The sequence below is a fragment of the Triturus cristatus genome, chromosome 11, assembly GCF_964204655.1.
Source record: "Triturus cristatus chromosome 11, aTriCri1.1, whole genome shotgun sequence".
Classification (NCBI taxonomy): domain Eukaryota; kingdom Metazoa; phylum Chordata; class Amphibia; order Caudata; family Salamandridae; genus Triturus; species Triturus cristatus.
The window spans coordinates 106,962,452-106,983,491 of NC_140594.1; the positions used below are offsets into that span (position 1 = coordinate 106,962,452).

Genomic DNA, 21,040 nt, shown 5'->3' on the forward strand with positions numbered 1-21,040 from the left:
CTCAGCAGACCAGTACCACATGGGTGGTACCCACGAGCTGGAGCCCTGCCAGAACAAGCTGCAGTGATCCCTGCCACACCACAACCCCAGATCAGGCAACTAACACCAGGCAGCAGTACACGCAGCCGGCTTTGCGCTCCAGTGTTCCCCGGTCAAGTCGATAGGTGCCACACAGTCTGGGTAAGTCAGACAAGCCGCAGAGAGAGACCACCAGCGAGCCTTGCCTCAGCCCGGCCATGTGCTAGGTGACCAAGCGCACGTGGGCCCACACTAGGCCCAGCAGCCCCGCACCTCCTCCTGGTGTGTCAGGGCCTCGTGCTAGTGTACAGCGCTTTTGGTAAGCTGCTTCTCCGTACACAGGCGCGGATCAGGAAAACGCGGGCCAGCACCTCCGCACCACCCCCCTCTGGGGTCCTACCTCCAATTAGCGAATCGGCAGACCCCCACCACAGCAGCGCTAAGGTGGCAGACCTGGCTTGGCCGTTTGGAAAATTATTTCATTGCCACGAGGGAAAAGGATGGAGCGGTGAAATGGTCGCTGCTGCTCCACTATGCAGGTGAAGAGATCTATCTGCTATTCAAGCACCTACCGAACACAGACCCTCCCGAGGACTACACAGCAGCAGTTACCGCGTTGAACGCCCACTTTGACCCCCAAATGAACCCAGATTTCGAACACTACAAATTGAGACAAGCAGAGAGAGGGTGAGTCAGTGGACGTCTTCCACGCAAGGCTCAGGGAACTAGCCGATTTTCACCTCGTGGGGGACCGTGCAGCGGAAGAGCTCAGAGCCCAGCTCATCCTGGGGATACGCAGCAAAGTCCTGCGAGGCCTCATACTCAGGCAACCGAACATACCTATGAATGACATCCTCATCCTAGCACGGTCTGATGACCTTTCAGCAGCACGTGCAGAGGAAATGGACATGGTGCGTGGTGCAGAAAAGAGCATCGCCGTCAAGACAAAGAACAGACGCAGGACGAGGGACCAACCCCACAGGCCACGAGATCGCCAGTCGACAGCCCCCAAAGAACCACTGTCGGTACTAGGGGTACGAGGAACATGCAGTCATGCCCGGCACAAGGAAAGACTTGCACCAACTGTGTCATCGCGAACCACTTTGCGTCAGTGTGCAGAAGGAAGCCACAGGGGAAGGGAGAAGGCCGACCCCGTCAAATGCGGAGGATGATACGCCAACTATCGCATGTCTCGCTCGCATCTCAACAAGGAGGAAAGAAGAGACAGCATTTCAAGCCGTCAAGAAGGCCCTCCTCGACCACACCACGCTAGTGTACTTTGACCCCGCGAAGACCGAAATCTTGGAGAACGCCAGCCCAGTGGGCCTAGGGGCAGTCCTCACACAAGAACAGGAGCCAGTCCGATGGGCCACCCTCGCGTATCCCAGCAAAGCTCTATCCCGGACATTGAAGCGATACTCCCAAATCGAAAGAGAAGCCCTCACCATCCGATGAGGCTGCAGGCACTTCCATTTATACATTTGTAAACACTCGTTCACAGTTGTCACGGATCACCAACCTCTAGTGCCGCTATTCAGAGGAGCACCTCCCCCGCCGCCGCGAATTGAAATGTGGGCCATCGGGCTCCAACACTATGACATGGACGTGATCTATCAGACAAGCTCCAAGAACCCAGCCGATTTCTTGTCAAGGCACCCAGACATAACTAACATCATGAGTGGAGAACCCAGCAGTGATGACCCTGAAGCACACCCCGACATGATTGCAGCGCTGACATGCCCCCGGGCACTGACACTCGAAGAGGTAGCAACGGCAGCAGCGCATGACCCAGTCATGGCTTAAGTTCGGGACACCATCCAAGGAGGGCTGTGGCGTCAGTTCCTACAGTTAGAAAACACATGGTCAAGCCCAGAGAAAGATGACCTGATGCACATGTGGAGGGTCAGGAACGAGCTAAGCCTCATCCAAGGAGGCGTTCTCCTCAGAGGACCCCGGATAGTTATCCCTGCATCAACGAGCAACACAACTTGCCCACGAAGGGCATCAAAGAGTAGAGAAGATGAAGGCCCGCATGAGAGAAAAGGTCCCCCGTTCCAAAGACACGAATTCCGCAAATTCATGCACCACCTCGGCATCCGGCGCATCACCCTGCAGTGGTCCCAAGCCAACAGGGAGTTTGAACTATGTAGTATCCTGGTTTGTTATGGTTCATGATGTGCCAGTGGAATGCTGCCTGAATGATGCAAGATGGAATGTTGGGAGTGGGAACTCACAGTTGGAGAAGGGCTGAGCGCCTGGCTGGCTGCTCCTGGTGGGGCTGAATACTACTGAACCTACATCTTGTAACCAACTTGAATAAATCTACTTAAAACTACATTCTTGATGTGGACTTGATTACTACATTTTATTGGCGACGAGGATGGGATTTTATTCCCGCCTAGGATGGGAGTGGGTTTTTAGTCCCATGACCCCTATTTCACATACGGTATCCCTGCCTAAGGGATAGGAGTGGGTTTTAGTCCCATTTCCTTTAATGATATTGTATCCCTGCTTAGGGATAGGAGTGGGTTTTAGTCCCATTACCCTATGTTTCAGATATTTTATCCCTACATAGGGATGGGAATGTGTTTTTAGTCCCATCACCCCACGTTCACAGTAATTTACATGTGGAATGGGTTTTAGCCCCCTTTTTTTCCCTGTTTAAAGGGGGTGTGAGTCCCACCATTGTTATGTTTATGTTGGGTGTCAGTTGTTTCATTTCAATATTTGCTGTCGTGTGTTGTAGTGTCTTTCCCCATCACTCTGTTCATAACATTTTACCTCCAGTCGAGGTGCGTCCGTAAATGGACATCACATTACTTGTCTTATGCCTTCACTGCAGTGCACGTTTTACATTTCCTAAGGTGTCTAGTGTTGGTCATATTTTTTTTTTTTATTTTTTTTTAGCACTGCACCTATCCTTACCTCCACTAGAGGTTGCCCATGCATCAGCAAATGTTTTTACCCTTAGCGGGTGTATGGTTTAAGTCGCCATAGTGCATGGGTTACGTTACTCTGGGCGTTTTAATTGTTCTAGTTTTGTTTTCCACACTGTAGCCCAGTTGTATTTTCTATTTGTAATTGCTTTCTTCATGTTTTTGATGGAGAAGAAGGGGTATTTGCATTCCTCTTCTTCTCTGTCGTCTTGTTTCCTCCCGATGTGAGCTGCCTTCTTGCATGCCTACCTGGCCAGTGGGTGTGCAGAGGACAGTCATTAATGGTTTCTCCTTCTATTCTTTGCCCTCTGGTGTTTCTGTTCTGTTCCTATCTTTGGAAGGGAAGATGAGTTTGGTTTATGTTATTCTCTCTTATCTCCTTTCATTATATTTTACCCCTACTCTCTCTGGTGCTTTTGTTTTTCTCGTTCCTTTAGCCTGCGTCTAGCTTCTGCTCTCTTTCGCTCTTAGTTATTCTAAATTTTGCCGTACCTTTTGTTTTCTTTTTGGAGCAAAGGAGGATATGTAGTATCCTGGTTTGTTATGGTTCATGATGTGCCAGTAGAATGCTGCAAGATGGAATGTTGGGAGTGGGAACTCACAGTTGGAGAAGGGCTGAGCGCCTGGCTGGCTGCTCCTGGTGGGGCTGAATACTACTGAACCTACACCTTGTAACCAACTTGAATAAATCTACATTCTTGATGTGGACTTGATTACTACAAACGTCTCATGAGGACAATAAACAAGACTCTCCGCATTGCGGTGGCGGAACAAAGCGACCCAGAACAGGAGCTGCAGAGATTCCTGTGAGAGTATCGGAGCATACCACACTGCTCAACGCGCCAAGAACCCTGGGCGCTGATGTTCAACGGTGCCCAGCGGGATGGGCTTCCCACAGCACCAGGATGGGGTCCTCCCCCTTTTGGTGAGGAGCGTGCCCTCAGGAGGAGAGAGAGGCACAATAACACTGCCAGCCAAGCTTGACGAGCAGTATCCCGCCAACTGCAGCAAGGAGACACCGTCATCATGAAGGACCGGAGGCCTGGAGGGAAATTCCGGTCCCAGTACGAGTCAGGGTACTGGACCGGGATGAGAAGACAAGGAACCCACGTGACTGTCGAGAAGGGGGGAGAAACGGTAACCTGCAACATCTCGTGGTTCAAACAAGTGGACAGGCCCACTTCTCCCGCCGACATCTTGATCCACACAGGGGAGACGGAGGTCAGCCAAGGTGAGCTTCAAGTAGCTAACGACCACCACCCAGAAGAGGCCACTGTGCCGGCAAATCCAGAAATCGCCCGCAAGACGCCTGGCCTGCCTCCATCCCCTAGTACGCCGACTCCAGCCTTCATCTCTGGCCGGGGCTCTTACAGATATGCCCTGAGAGACAACCCACCGCCGAGCACCCGCCTGAAAGACTTTGCCTGTCAAGTAAGTGAAATACGAGACTCTTGAGATCCAGTCAAGGACAGAGTTGAGATGGGTGGGATGTGACATTTAGACGCACTAGTGTTTGCCACGCGCGCCAGCCGTTCCCCGCCCCTGCGCTCACACCGCTTAGCGTGAGCGCGCTAATAAAGATGGGCGGAGCTGCAATGGCAGTCCGTGCCGAGAGTTAAACTCCGTGCAGTTATTTGCAGCGCAAGTCAAGGCCTTGTTACGCTGCCGTTGATGGATCAAAAGATCCCAAATAAACAAGTGAAACAACGCCTAGAAACAACAGTGGGCATAACCCTTAAAAGGACGAAATCCCTCACTCACCAGAGGTGACATGCTTCATCATTGGGATTCTCCATCACCTCCGGCTTCAGGCTCACTTGGGCCTCGGTGTACCGACGGACAGAGCGGTGCACTTTTCCTGAGCAGTTGCCAGTGAGAGGTTGGCTGACTTACCCAGTATTCACGGGTCATCTTTACCTATGATGCACTTGACTTAAGAAATTGGACCTAGAGTATCCTTTTTCTGGGTTTTTTTGTACGCAGCAGCTGTTTCGAGTCCTGACGAAAGCCGTGCCATATTTGTAGGCTTTAAGGCTGAAACATGTTGACAATTATCACTATCACCACGGTCTAAAAAACTGTTGACGGCTGGTGCACTATCATTTTAATTCTAGCCAAGGACGTATTATGAACAAAGCGGTGCTCTGACGCTCGAGCTATTTTTACTCCCACTTGCACTTAATATCACATAATTATAAATAACAAAAATATTTTCTTTCTGCGTTGCGCCCTCACTTATACCACTAGCTCGCCATTGTGGATTTAGCACATCCCACTTATTTAAACAACAAAACATCCTTGAGCTCCTCCCTCATAGAGAGGGAGTTGTAGCCCCCAGAGGAACTAGGGGTTTCCTCTGGGATGGAGAATCCCAATGATGAAGCATGTCACCTCTGGTGAGTGAGGGATTTCGTCCTTTTAAGGGATATGCCCACTGTTGTTTCTAGGCGTTGTTTCACTTGTTTATTTGGGATCTTTTGATCCATCAATGATATAGTAGTTTCTTACATTTTCTAAACTTTAGATTAGACCCCAGGGTTTCACTTGGTTTTTGATTCAGTGTTTCTTGGGGGAACAAACCCTGTGTGGTCTTCATAAATATTTTCCCTCAGACCCTCTGGTTGTCAAACCATTATTTGTATCTTGTTACGCTGCCTCCGGCGGAAGGAACCATTTTCCCTTCACTGTGTTTAATTTTCCCCAAGTGCGAATCGTGGGTGCACCCAAGTTCACCCAGTACAGACTTCACTGTGCACACAAAATGTTAATTTGTGGTTCAATAGCCTATACAGTTAACACTATGTAGGACAACATTAGGGACTAAAATAAATCCCTATTTTTTTGGTTCATGCATGGAAACGCCTCGGCATTCTTTCTGGCATACAAAGTTGATTTAGGTTTGGAAATTATACATGTTATTAAACGTCTTTCAGCGCATTGTAATAGAATATACTAAAAAAAACTGAATTGCAAATGGAAATTAAAAAAAAAAATGTATTTCTGAGCTTTTAATACTCTGGTCATATTTTGTGTGGCATCTGGAGGTTGCTTCACAACGGGTCTTTGGCTGGCACGGCTGTACCCCGGATATTTATCCCTCTCAGGTCTGCGTCTCTCCCACGCTGACCCACCGTCCCGGCCTCACCTTTAGACAGCTCCACCAGCTTGAACTCGAAGTCGATGTTGTTCTTCTTGGCGAAGATGAAGACGGAGCGGCAGGGCTGGGACATGAGGTCCAAGAAGAGCTGCAGCATCCTGGCGAGTGGGAGAGGCCACCGGGGCAACGACCAGAGGGAAGAGGCGACGGACCCTGCGGAGGTGGAAGGAACAGCGTCCGACTCAGACTTTCACAGCTGAGACTGAGACAACTCCAAAGAGCGAGGCCGGTGACGCAATGGGCAGTAAGGCCACGCCTCTCCGCGCTAACCACGCCCCATCCCACCTTCCTGGCAACTAATCAGCGTAGGCCACTGCACTTTTCCTACTCAAAAAAAAGTGATTATATTTTTTTGGCCGTTTTATGCATCCCTAACGCGACCCCAAGGTTTTGGTTCGCTTTACATGAGCACCAATTACATTGCATGAGAGGACGCATTCAGTTTTGTGGGCACGGGGAAATTAAAGTGATTTGCACAGAATCACAGGCTGTCGTGAGACGCCGAGACTTGGACCTGGTTCCCCAGTTCCCAACTCGACAGCTTTGCCTTAATGTTTGCGCTTCGCCCTGCAGAGCAACGTAAAGATAATGTGGACTGATGGCCCGAGCTGCTGACTTAGGAACTGGAAAAACAGGAACGAATCCCAGGGCGTGGAGCTGACGCCGCATTCGGAATGTTTCGGGAAAATAGTTCTTTATTCCGCCCTCCTCCTTCCAGCACCCTTCCCAGTCCTGCTGACTGGCTATAGTTTCACTGCTTTTATTGTTACACATTATACAGGGTTGGATTGGCCTTTTTCCAAAACCCTGCTTCAGTGTATTAAGTATTATGAAAAGAAGGAAGGTGGGTTCTCTAAAAGAAGCACGGTTTTTAACTTCACTGAGGTAAAAAAAAATGCAAATACTGCCAGGATTCTTTGTGCCAGTGCCTAAATGGGGGGAAAATAGTGCAGGTACTCATTTAAATATGGCGAGTGGGCGGGGCTTAGGGCAAGACATGCCAAACTTATTGACTCCGATACTACTTGCAGTACATACCAAAACACATGAGAAATTTATTTCAATAAACAAAGCAGGTTTGTTTACTCAGTACACACAACGAAAGCCAAACGCGGCAATATTTTAACATTTCCTTGTTTTGTAATATGTGCAACATCGAGACTGTTAATTGATGTTGCTTGGCACAATTCTATATATTCCAGAGTGACACAGGACAAACAATCAGACATGCACACAGAAAGCATTCCACACATTTCCTTTGATATAACTTCCAAGAGTGTCTCTATTCTCTCCCCCTTTTTCCAGTTTTTGTCTCACACAAAAACAATCACAGGCAAGCACACAGGCAAGCAGACAAACAAACAGACAGTTAACAAAAGAATCAGGTGGGATTAAAGCCATTTGAACTTGGTTACCTCCCACAGCTTTCTTAATTACAGTCACTGGGCTGCCTCATGATGGTGAACACCCGGACGGTATGCAAATGAGTCCATGCTGAATTGTTCAGCTGGGCTCGGCTCAGGTCTACGGAAGTGCCTTGGCTATCAAAGTAAGGCCGCCAACACCAGCGTTTCATGAGTACCGGTACTCTCCTCGGCAGTAGAGAAGTGCTGGTACTCAGAGGGATAAATCTAAGAAGTGCCGGTACTCAGTACCGGTGAGTACCGGCCCATTTAAAGCACTGCTTTGTGCACGGATTATTTCACACTGGTAAACCATACCAGAATATCAGTGAGGCCACTTCTGCTCGGCCCCCCGGCCCAATTGTATCCATTAATGGGCCGGCCCAGCGAGAGACTCCGCCCTGTTGGTAAAACGGGAGGTAATAGAGGCCCGTCGGCCTTCGGAAAGGCCACTCGGCCCCAATGGGCCGCTGACAGTATCTCAGAAGCACAGACACAGCCCAAATCGGTCAAAACGCTGCCCAAAAAAGCAGCCCACAGCTGCAACTCAGATACCAACCCATTGCCCAAGTGCCCGCCTTACAACCCTGCATACATGCCAACATTTTAGAAGAGGAAAGGGGGAAAGTTAAAAAAATAATCTAGCGAAAGTATTTATCCCACTGACTTCTAGTAAAAGAGACCATTTTAGGCGAGAGAAAGTCAAAATAAAGCCAGTTTTTGCTTCAAAAATTAGGATCTCTTGCCTGAATCGGGTCTATGGCATGTATGGTTTTTTTTGTTGCAGATTTATATAGCGCAAACTTGACCCGTAAGGTATTGGAGCGCTTTACATGAGCACCGGTTACGCTACACAAGAACACATTTATTTTTTTGGTAGGCACGTGGAGATTAAGTGATTTGCCCAGATCACAGGATGTGGACGCGACCCGAGGATCAAACCTTGGTTTACCAGCTCCAAAGTCAGCAATCTAGCCGTCAGACCACATCCTCTCCCCAATGGTTATGCACCTGCAGCACTATACTGCACTGCACCAGCATTGACTAACCCCAAAGTACTGCTGCTACAGAGACCTGTGTCAGCTTTTTGATATTAAGCGACTTCAGGATTCAAACTAGATTCTTCAATTACAAAGTCACCAGTTCTGGCCATTATTCATCCATTCTCATCGGGCGCGGGGTTACGTCGAACACTGTCACTGACAGCAGTCCACAGTCTTCCACCATGGCGATGCAGTATATTTTTAGCAAAGTTTTACCCTAAACAAACTAAACTGTTTCTGTTGCAACAAATTGTGATTGACCTGCAGGACACAGGTTTGTATGCTGTGTAAGCTAGATCAGTTCATTTGTTGGAGAGAACCTGTTGTAATAGTCCGGGCATGATTTTCCATCCATGTAAAATAGTTCAGAGGGGTGAGAGGCTTGTCCAAACAGTGGTGTGAAACATAAAAGGCATCAATTTGATTCGTTACAGGTTTTATCTCACACTTTAATTCTTCTAAGGTTGCTAATGTGGGTGTGAGTGAGTTGTATAATAAAAATACATTATTAAACTTGAAAATGCAATTCTTTGTATTGTGTGTTACATACATGGTCATTTTTAGGTCGAGCTTACCAGTCAGCGCATAGCTGGCAGAAGACCAAGCGTGAGCTTACAAGAACGTACAGGGGCTTACAGTCCATCCGTTGCCTACTACTGGTTTTCTTTATTGTCACTCTACTTTCCTTCTTATTCGATGGCTTTCCTGCCTCAGCTTGTCCTTCTTGTGTTTGTCCCTCCCCTAGAACATAACCTCTTTACCATCCTTTTGATTGGCTGGCTTCTATCCTTCGACTACTCACTTTTAGTGAGCTATTTTTTTCTTTTTGTGTAAGTACTCCATGAGAGTGTATGAGTTTTCCAGCTCTCTCCCTTATGTGCTCCACGTGCTCCCAAACCTCTGCACTCCAAGTTGCTGCCTCCCTCGAGTTACAAACACTTTCTCTTGTGCTTCTCCCCTACAAGACTCTCACTCCCCCATGCTCCTTGATAGTCTCGTCATGTGCTTCTCCCCAACCCCTGTGTTGCTCTCCCTCGTATGATACGTTTCCCCTCCCTAATCACTGCTGCTTCCCCCTCATCCACTTCTCTATTGCCCCCACACCTGTCCTTTTGAAAAATGTTATTATTTTTTGCGGGGAGCAACAGCAAATTGCTGCCAGACCTTCCTCCTTAAAAAGCGCTTTCATGCGACTTCTTTTCCTTTGTTTTTATTTACTGTTCCATCTTGCATCAGTGAATTTAAAAAAATGGCTGCCATATGATTTATTAGGCGCGCACGTGTAATGACACGGCCCCTAGGGCCACGTCATTGTGCCTTCTTTTGCACTATTAGCCATGCTGCACATCTTGCCAAATGTCAAGCCTTGTTTCAGCACCATAAGTTCCAAGCTTCTTTTTGATATGGAGGCAGTAGGAATAAAAGTTGAACCTGGTGACCATGGGGCTTTATCTGTGTCAGTATGCAGGCTGAGAATCGGTCTGTGCACCCATCTTTTGCTAAAACTGCACCCAAGCTGGGAAACTTCACTTTGCTGTGGGCTGAAACACTACTCAGCTGCGAACCTGCTACTCACTACACAGCAACATGCAGCGAAGTGTGAGCTGAAGCCATATGTGAGCCAGGTAACCAAAACGGGAGTGGCAACAGGTCCTAGGGGATGTCCACAAGGGCATATTAAGTGGCTTAGCATGGGCAAAGTGGGTCATAGCAGGAGCATCCATCACAGAATAATGCATAGAGGTAGGGGCTGCACTTATGTTTGACACAATAGGTTAATAAAGCAGTAAAAGGGAACAATCAAAAGCAGCCGTCTGCTATGAAATGTTACCCAAATGCAAATGGCTGCACCCCCTCCCCATAGTAGGCCCACGCATAATTAGCAAGCACTAGTAAGTATAAAATGTCAACCCAAGGCCACACATACAAACAGAAGCAGCCATCTGCTATGTAAGAGAGACCGAGAGGAGAGAGTGAGTGTGAGAGTGAGTGTGTGCGTGTGTGTGTGTGTGTGCGTGTGTGTGTGTGCGTATGTTTGTGTCTATAAAACATGGCTGTCAGTTGGACCTCTATTTCTTTTTTAGCTGAGTCGTCTCAAGGCCAATGTTGTGACTTGTTTTGCAAAAAATAAGATTTAGAGCACGGTCGCTGGACCATGTCATTTGTTTCATTGGGCTCCAGGCTCCTTGCAAATGAGTGTTTACAAAGATGTACAAATACAATCTGTTGTTTAAACCAAGGGTTAGCCAGAGATGAAAGGTAAGCAGCAGGCTTTGGAATGTGTTTTCAAAGCTCTGAGTGACAGGCTGGGCAGAAGGGGCTGTGGGGGAAGAAAGGGTTCAGCGCGACAAAGAGCATGGCAGAGAGGGAGGGGGCAGGTTGTATAGTCAGAGTTGAGCTAATTGCAAAGGTTGGTGCAAATGTGGTTTAGAAACAGAGTCATGTATACACCATCCCCAATGTGGGCAACTGTAAAGATTTAAAAACAATAATAATAATATTTGAAATGGTTCCGCTGACTTATTTTTTGCGCAGAGGACTCTAGCTCTTGAATATTTACTGTAAATATTTGATGGCCTGTGTAATAGCATATTTTGTCTGAGATAAAATGTGTATATTCACGCTTTGATAAACCATGATGTTGTTATTCTGAATGGGCTTTGGCACAATTCTCTACGAGGGTAATAGTTCCAGCTTGGCCCCCTTGTTAAAGATTACAGGGATCTGTTAGCGTGAGCTGAAAGCCATTTTGTATTTGGCAGCCATTTTAGTTAGCTATGTGCTGGCCTTTTGCTTTCTCCCTGTTCCAGAGCCTTGCACATGCTCAGAAGGGCCTAGCTAGTAGAATGCACCTGATCCTAGTATAGAACTGTCAGGCTGTTCTAACTGATGTCAGCAACTTATTACTCCTCCTACTTGTTGACTGTGCATTTTCTGTATGACCATCTATGTGTGTAACTCTTCTCATGTGTACTTGTACCACCTTCTTTTGAGCCCCTGTGTGGGTATATAAGGCCCCTGTTCTCTGTACTCCTTAGAATGCCTCCTACAGTGACTTGATGGTACTGTGTGACACAATCTCCCTCATGTGAGGTTTAATAAATGCCTTGTTTTTATATTACAGCTTCTGTGCCAATCTCTTCTTTGTTGGTTTAAAAGGACCAGGTGTATCAGTGAAGCCCCAGAGAAGGTTTTGATTTCTTCAATTGGTGCCCCCTGTGAGGCTCATCAGAGAAGTGGCTATCCAAGGGAGTGGTCTTGATGGGAGACAGGAATCTACTGAGAAGGACAGAACAGGACTCTAGTAAGAATGTACCCTAAACTGAGATTCTCTGTCTCTGCAGCCCAGTATATTTCTGGTCTTCCTGATTTGACTCCTACAACTGCTTACCACTCCTGACTGAGAACATTTTTGGCGTAAGTATTCTAAAAACGACCATTTGGTCACTCAGAACTTGGCACTGAGGATGGAGACTTTTGTGCTTGGTAAGGTCGTTTGTTGCGATGTTTTTTGGAATTGTATGGAAATTGGCCAATATTTGGAATTTGGAAGTATATGAATTGCAATTTATGTAGGCAGGTAATGAGAAACTTTTGTAAACTTGAACGGCACACTTTGAGTTAAGTGCTACTTTGTGTATAATATTGTATATGCTGCAATATTCTTGGCATGCCTGTTCTTAGCACACATCGCAGAATGTGTTGCTTTCTTGGAGGTATTATTTTGGAACTTGTATGAAATCAGCCGGCTCCCCTAGATGGGATACCTAACTAGGTTTAGGTATAAAAACGTATTTCTTCCTCAGTGACTAGAGCCCAGAGGAACTAAATATGTACATAGAAAGGATCCTGGTCTGTGCACTTAGTAACGTTCATATGTGGTGATATGCAGAGCCATTTTTGGTGTTCTGCCAGCCAAATTGGCGAATTTGGTGTATTTTGGCTTCTTAAAATGGAAAAGTCTTTTTGAGCTGTTTTTGAACTACTCTGAGCTTTTCTTCTAAATATGACTTACAACTAGTATTTACAAATGGTTTGGTTTAAGTACAGTCTGTGGGCTGTCTTTTGTTTCTGTCCAAAGTGTTGATCTATGGGTTAAATGTGTGTTTAAATGTCTATGTGGTTTGTCATTAGTGGTACTTGTGTGAGTAAGTAGCGATTGCGTCTTGGTGCAAGAATGGCTAGCCTTAAGCGCCCTGAATTGTGTGTTCTGAGTGTATGACCCCCTTCTGAAAATGGCTGGAATGAGCTCAATGTGTTTTTTTTGTCATCATTCTGTTATGCAAAATATCATTAAAATAAAATATATTTTAAAATAATCCAGCAATGAATTATATAATATCTGCTAAATAGCTGCACGCTATCATTAAATTGACAGAGTAAGACACTATACATGTGTGCAATTTGACACAATGCTAAAGATAAAATTAGAATTCACATTGAATAGGAATAAAATAGGCCTCAAAAACGAAATTGTGTGTTTTGCAATAAAAAAGTCAGTGCAACCTCGGTAAAACCCTGCATTTCAGACTGCTGTTTTAAAAAGTTAGAAATACAGTTTCATTATTTTGGATAACAGAGAACAGATTGACAGTAGGGATTTTCCTTTCTTAATGCCTTTTTACATGAGTTTATCCGTGGTTCTGATGTTAAATAATGACTGTCCTTTAAAAAAAAAGTGGCGCAGATTTTATCATGTGTCAAAATTGAATTTAAGCAGTGCTGTACCGCAATAGGGGGCAACTTACATGTGAAATGTCACTTTACCCAGGCGTGCAAAACTCATTTTTATAAGGGTATACATTATATATTTCTGATCCCCCCATCTCTGGGATATGTAGAGGACATTCTGGGGATGACTATTATGCAAAAACATTGTAGGATATTCATTTTTAAGTGCCCCAAACATCAAAGTCGAAATTGGGTAAAATTCACTATTTACAAGCAATTCTGCCACCCAGAGCAGCTTTTAAACTGCCTTAGGCTCCAGTAAATGCACATATGTAAGTATAGAATTAATAGCTGACATCTATACTGCTAGACAAGCACTCAACACACTGCTTACAAAAATAAATATGTATGAAAAAACAGCAGAAATTATTAAGCTTACCTCTGAATTGCTGGTAGACAGGAATGGAGTGGGTTTGCTGTTCAGCTCTCAGGCTCAAGGGTCACTTTGAATTGGGAGAACCACATGGAAACTCTTGCACACAAAATGGGACAGCTGATAATGGGTTAAAAGTTGAAGTTCTACATTTAGAAGCCTAGCAGGGCTCAGAGCAAGGTTTGCTATGACATTTCGATATTTGAAACATTTTGAAAGATGAGGTGACAGGGCAGGGAGAGAAAGAGGTTTTGCTTACTTTGTTTTTTGGCAAAAGCAAGTTGTACACTGATAGGAACAAAAGGCAATATAATGGTATATGTGAGCTCTGATTAAGAGAATGGCTCTGCCATGTATATAGAACTAATGCTCTTAGGGATGAGTTAAGGAAGCAATCGGATTTAGTTTGAATTTATGCGCCCTCATGTTACACTTGTACATTTGCTAAAGGAATTGGTGGTTGGTTATTCATGTTCTTTAGCTAGTTCAATGTGCTATTTACCTCCTCAGTGTTTGTTTATGCCCAGTTGCTACAAATAGGGGTTGATAGTGTTGACAGAAGTGAAACCTGTTACAGGTTTCCTACTGTCAAAATGGGGGAAGGAGGCTAGCTCCTCTACAAATTAAGGGTAGGCAAATTTATGTTTTCTCTCTCTTTTTCTCAATTTCTTTTGAGCCTGTCTAAACTGTCTATGAAACAGCCATGAGACATTTAGGCCCACATGCATCAAAGCAAAAACCGGTCGCAAACGGTCAGATTCTCAGAATCTGCCCCTTTGCGACCGGTATTTTTGCATTTGGGATGCATCATCCCAAATGCAAAAATCGCAATTTAAGTAATCTCTAAATTGCGATTACTTAAATTGCGATTGCATTTAAGGAATCTCAAATTGAGATTCCTTAAATGCAATGCATTAAAGTAAAAATATTAGCGATTTGGCTAATAGGGGGAGCAAATTACCATGAGACAGGAATCTCCTGAGGCGGAAGCCGGGAGAACGATCGCTTGCAGCTCTTAACATTGGTGTGTGAAATTGTGCTTTTAACTTACCGATTCTTCTCCCTGGGCACTTATTATTTGTTTTTCACTCATTGGACATCCCCCGCACAGCGGATTTATCGCTGCCGCGGGCTACAACATGATTATCTTGCCGCCATTCCCTGGGACTCCCCTGGCCACGCCCACGACTGTCGGCCACGCCCCCGACAATAGTTACTTAAACGCGCTGAATACAAGCGCGAGCCTGAGACAGTAATCTCCTGAGGCGGAAGCCGGGAGAACGATCGCTTGCAGCTCTTAACATTTGTGTGTGAAATTGTGCTTTTAACTTACCGATTCTTCTCCCTTGGCGCTTATTATTTGTTTTTCACTCATTGGGCATCCCCCGCACAGTGGATTTATCGCTGCCGCGGGCTACAACATAATTATCTTGCCGCCATTCCCTGGGACTCCCCAGGCCACGCCCACGACTGTCGGCCACGCCCCCCCGACAATAGTTACTTAAACGCGCTGAATACAAGCGCGAGCCTGAGACAGTAATCTCCTGAGGCGGAAGCCGGGAGAACGATCGCTTGCAGCTCTTAACATTTGTGTGTGAAATTGTGCTTTTAACTTACCGATTCTTCTCCCTGGGAACTTATTATTTGTTTTTTCACTCATTGGGCATCCCCCGCACAGCGGATTTATCGCTGCCGCGGGCTACAACATAATTATCTTGCCGCCATTCCCAGAGACTCCCCAGGCCACGCCCACGACTGTCGGCCACGCCCCCCCGACAATAGTTACTTAAACGCGCTGGATACAAGCGCGAGCCTGAGACAGTAATCTCCTGAGGCGGAAGCCGGGAGAACGATCGCTTGCAGCTCTTAACATTTGTGTGTGAAATTGTGCTTTTAACTTACCGATTCTTCTCCCTGGGCACTTATTATTTGTTTTTCACTCATTGGGCATCCCCCGAACAGCGGATTTATCGCTGCCGCGGGCTACAACATAATTATCTTGCCGCCATTCCCTGGGACTCCCCAGGCCATGCCCACGACTATCGGCCACACCCCCCCGACAATAGTTACTTAAACGCGCTGTATACAAGCGCGAGCCTGAGACAGTAATCTCCTGAGGCGAAAGCCAGGAGAACGATCGCTTGCAGCTTTTAACATTTGTGTGTGAAATTGTGCTTTTAACTTACCGATTCTTCTCCCTGGGCACTTATTATTTGTTTTTCACTTATTGGGCATCCCCCGCACAATGGATTTATCGCTGCCGCGGGCTACAACATAATTATCTTGCCGCCATTCCCTGGGACTCCCCAGGCCACGGCCACGACTGTCGGCCACGCCCCCCCGACAATAGTTACTTAAACGCGCTGAATACAAGCGCGAGCCTGAGACAGTAATCTCCTGAGGCGGAAGCCGGGAGAACGATCGCTTGCAGCTCTTAACATTTGTGTGTGAAATTGTGCTTTTAACTTACCGATTCTTCTCCCTGGGCACTTATTATTTGTTTTTTCACTCATTGGGCATCACCCGCACAGCGGATTTATCGCTGCCGCGGGCTACAAGATAATTATCTTGCCGCCATTCCCTGGGACTCCCCAGGCCACGCCCACAACTGTCGGCCACGCCCCCCGACAATAGTTACTTAAACGCGCTGAATACAAGCGCGAGCTTGAGACAGTAATCTGCTGAGGCGGAAGCCGGGAGAACGATCGCTTGCTGCTCTTAACATTTGTGTGTGAAATTGTGCTTTTAACTTACCGATTCTTCTCCCTGGGCACTTATTATTTGTTTTTCACTCATTGGGCATCCCCCGCACAGCGGATTTATCGCTGCCGCGGGCTACAACATAATTATCTTGCCGCCATTCCCTGGGACTCCCCAGGCCACGCCCACGACTGTCGGCCACGCCCCCGACAATAGTTACTTAAACGCGCTGAATACAAGCGCGAGCCTGAGACAGTAATCTCCTGAGGCGGAAGCCGGGAGAACGATCGCTTGCAGCTCTTAACATTTGTGTGTGAAATTGTGCTTTTAACTTACCGATTCTTCTCCCTGGGCACTTATTATTTGTTTTTTACTCATTGGGCATCCCCCGCACAGCGGATTTATCGCTGCCGCGGGCTACAACTTAATTATCTTGCCGCCATTCCCTGGGACTCCCCAGGCCACGCCCACGACTGTCGGCCACGCCCCCCCAACGTCTCCACTCGCCTATAAATCATGTGCACCTACCGGACGCGCAGCGGACGGGCGCAGCGGACGCAGCGGGCGCGCCGTCTGCGCGCCGAAGGCACGCCTAAGGCAAGCCCGTCTGCGCCCGTCCGCGCCGGGACCGGGCCCAGGGCCACCCCCCCTGGCCCATTCGTCCCTCAGACCCCCATAGCCCCTACCTTGATCAAATATACCTCCTCTCAACTTCTAGAATGTAACCCTTTGGCCAACCTACCGCATTCTATACCACAATTTTTATATACGGACCCTCTGATAGGTCCTTACATATGCCCTGCTTGTAATAACCATACTCCTCCTGCTAATACCCCTAAACAGGTTCTAGCAGCACTCATCAATGTGCGCTCCCTCCCAAAACACAAACTCGACATCCTTGAGTTCATTGTGTCACATAATCTCAATTTACTGTTTATTACCGAGACTTGGGGTGACAACTCCTCTGGCCCTGACTTCAAAGCAGCCCTCCCTGAAAATCACTGTGTCCACAGATTGGATAGAACCAAAAAAAAGGGTGACGGTATAGCCATCATCTATAGAAACCGCTATAAAATCAAAACCACTGCTTTTAATTACAGAGACTGTGAAGCCTTTTCCTTCTCTATCAGCCTCTCCGGCAATCAGTCACTCGCTGGCACTTTGCTTTACCGCCCTCCTGGCCCTAACAGCCTTAACAACTTAATCGAAGTTACAGCTGGAGCTCCTCAATACACCATATTAGGAGACTTCAATTTTCATTTAGAATCCCTAAGCGACAACGATACCATAGCCCTTATTAGTGATCTTTCAGCAGTAGGATTTCATCAAATTGTCACCCAGCCTACCCACAAAGCAGGTCACACCCTTGATGGGATATTTACCAACAACCCTGACATTCTGATTTCCCCTCCTATTCCTCTTATTTGGACAGATCATTCAGCAGTCTGTTTTTCTATTAAAACCAAGTCCCCTTCATCTCAAAACGGACCAGCTTCCCCAATCTCAACACGAGACTGGAAAAACATCGATATCTCTCATCTTGCTTCTATACTGACCGACGGCATCAATACAATGGAACCGGATCCGTCACTAGCTTCTAGTAACTACCTCAACATCCTGGACACGGCATGCTTCAAACTGGCACCTCCCAAAACCTTTCATCGCAATAGAAAATCTCCTTCTGCCCCATGGTTCTCTGAATCCCTACGTCTACAAAGACAACATTGTAGAAATCTGGAAAGACACTGGCGCAGGCACTACAACCCTATTGACAAAATTTCATATAAAAGCGCCCTATCCAAATACAAAGATCTGATCGCCTCAGAAAAGACGATCTACTACACTTCCCAAATTAATCAGGCTCAAAACTCCGCAAGAAAATTGTTTCAAGTGGTTAATCATCTCTCAAACCTCCCTGTTCCCCCTTCCGACATGTCTCAATCCCTCTGCAACTCCCTCGCAGATTTCGTTATGGACAAAGTTACTTCTATTTTTTCAGCTTTTCTTCACGAATCTTCCTCAACCATCATAGTTAAACAATCTCCAGCCATCAACGTTCCCTCCTTCTGTAACTTCAAATCAGTCTCTGAGGAACAAGTCTCTCGTCTAATCTCCAACACCAAATCAGGATCACCCCTAGACCCATGTCCACCTTCCATCCTTAACCTCATCCCTGATGCCATCTCCCCCACCTTGACCAACATTTGTAATACTATGTTCACTACTGGCTTATATCCCACAGTTTGGAAAAAAACCATCATCAAGCCTCTCTTGAAAAAACCTTACGGCATTAGTCTCACAACCAATGCCGACGACACCCAGCTGGTTCTATCTGTACATAATGATGGACTTACAGTTGCAGCAAACTTTCAAGAGGGAATGCTCGCCATCAGCACCTGGATGTCTTCAAACTGTCTAAAATTGAACTCTGAAAAGACAGAGGTTATGACATTCGGGAAATTGGAACCTGTCTGGTCCCCCTTATGGTGGCCCAATGAGATGAACCTCCACCAGAACCTGTCACTAAGGTCCGCAACCTCGGAGTCATATTCGATGATAGACTGCTCTTCCACCACCACGTCAACTCGGTAGTCTCCACCTCCTTCTTCACTCTGAAGAAAATCAAGAAGCTTCTCCCCTACCTCCCCACTTCAGCTGGTAAAACTCTGATCAGCACCCTCGTTTTTGCCAGAACGGACTATTGTAATGCCCTCCTTCTCAATGCACAGGAAAAAGTTCTTAATAGGCTTCAGTTAGTGCAAAATGCCTCAGCTAGAATCTTATTGGTCATTCCCAAGTTTACCTCCATCACTCCTTACATCCGACAGCTTCATTGGCTTCCTGTCAGGAGCCGTACAAAATTTAAGGCACTGTGCATTGCCTACAAAGCCATCAACAACTCAGGCCCGCAGTTTCTCAAAGATGCCCTCCGTCATCACAAAAACCCCAGAACTCTTTGCTCATCCTCAGCTCATCTGCTCAATGTCCAACGCACAAGGAAAACCAACTGGGGTGACAGATGCTTTGTGATTTCCACAGCTAGACTATGGAATTCACTCCCTCTTATCATCAAAAATGCCCCCACTCTCCTTAGTTTTAGGAAGAAATTAAAAACTTGGCTTTTCCCACATTAAGATCTGCTACAGTCATCATCTGATCAGTTAAGCGCCGAGACACCCCTGGGTATTTGCGCGCTATAAAAATTGCCAAAACATAAACATAAATATAAACATAAACATGAAGTTGAACTTCATGGTAATTTGCAAAAACTTTGAAAAATGCGCTAAAGGGCATTTTTCAAAGTTCCATTTTACACACACACATACCCTTGGGGCATGTGTGTGTGCAAGATGTACTCATATGCAGATTTCAGGGGTGCAACAGGGTGTCCTTTTGACACCCTGGCACCCTTGAAATTGCATGTGCAGTTTGCGATTCTCTAATTGAGAATTGCAAATTGAGAAAGTCTTCCCATTCATTCCTATGGGCCTCTAGGCCCATAGGAATAAATGGGGAGGTATTCCTTAATTGCGACTCGCAATTTGCGAGTAGCAATTAAGGAATGTTTAGAAATCGGAATTTTGTAAGCGATTTCTACATGCATAGCCTTTTGCTATTCCTTATTAGCGAATCCTTATTTTGCGCTATTAAGGAATCGCAAATGGCATTGTTGATGCATGTACCAGTTAATTGGCTATTCAGTAATACTGTTTTACAAATTGTTAGCATTCATAAAATGAATAAATAAATATGCTGTGTTACTGCCCATCCTGTCTGATGAAATTATGAAAGGATGAGTAGTCTAGATTGCTGTTCCCTTATTTGATCTTTAAGCGGAACTAGATGTGGGTAGTTTTTGTTCTAAACTTCTCAGGTGATAACACCATTATTGTTTATGTTATTCTCATGCTACATACAGTTTTGCAAGGGCATTACTAGTCTTTTATTAGTTAGTCTGTGTAATTAAACTGACAGTCCTTACTAGAGCTGATGTTGCATAGTTTGGATCGTGAAAAGTAGAATGCAGGAAAGACGCCCATGTGATACTTAGCAAACATTTTTGAGGAAAATATTGTTTTATAGGAGATTGTTTGTCGCAATATGTTCTGCTGGAGAAATTTATGTACCCATTATGTTGACGTTTTTAGTTCTTTATGTAATAGGAATCCCTGTTAAATTAGCAGTTTTAGATTTTCCTGTTGCTCCTATAACATGAGAGCATGGTTCTAAGCGTACAATGTAGGTGCTTTTATTAAGAGAAATCATTTTAGAAGTGTCTGCAGTACTGTACAAGTAATGCAAAGTCTATGAGTAAAAGTGTAGAACATTTGCTTTTTTCTTGAGGGTCTTCAAATGAATAATATAGGAATACACAGATGTAAGGATTTGGAGTATGTCTGTATTGTTTTTCTCTTTTCCTCAGAATTTAATAAATGAACACAGACTTCCTTGGCTGCTTGGGATTGGGTGACGTATTACTCTTGTCAGTTCACCAAAGAGTACCTTTTAAACTTGCCAATAGGTCCAGGATGTTGGTTTTTTTTTACTCTCACATAGATAAATAAAGTGGTTCTTGGGTGCCTTGCTAATATATGGGGCGTCCCAAGATTAGGAAGTATTCTGAGACTATCCTCTCTGTTGATAGACCATTTCTGTGCCTTGTCTAAAGACCCTTTTGT

General features: G+C 45.9%; 1 protein-coding gene across 1 annotated transcript in view; it reads right to left on the reverse strand.

The window, feature by feature from the left end:
- The window catches only part of LOC146783432 (glutathione S-transferase theta-1-like), a 108,665-nt gene extending 102,329 nt beyond the window's left edge, over window positions 1-6,336 (reverse strand). Inside the window, exon 1 of the mRNA XM_085634341.1 lies at window positions 6,100-6,336. Coding sequence (XP_085490467.1) covers window positions 6,100-6,208 — 109 coding nt within the window. The 5' untranslated portion in view covers window positions 6,209-6,336. The remainder of the gene's footprint in view (window positions 1-6,099) is intronic.
- Window positions 6,337-21,040: the final 14,704 nt, after the last annotated feature.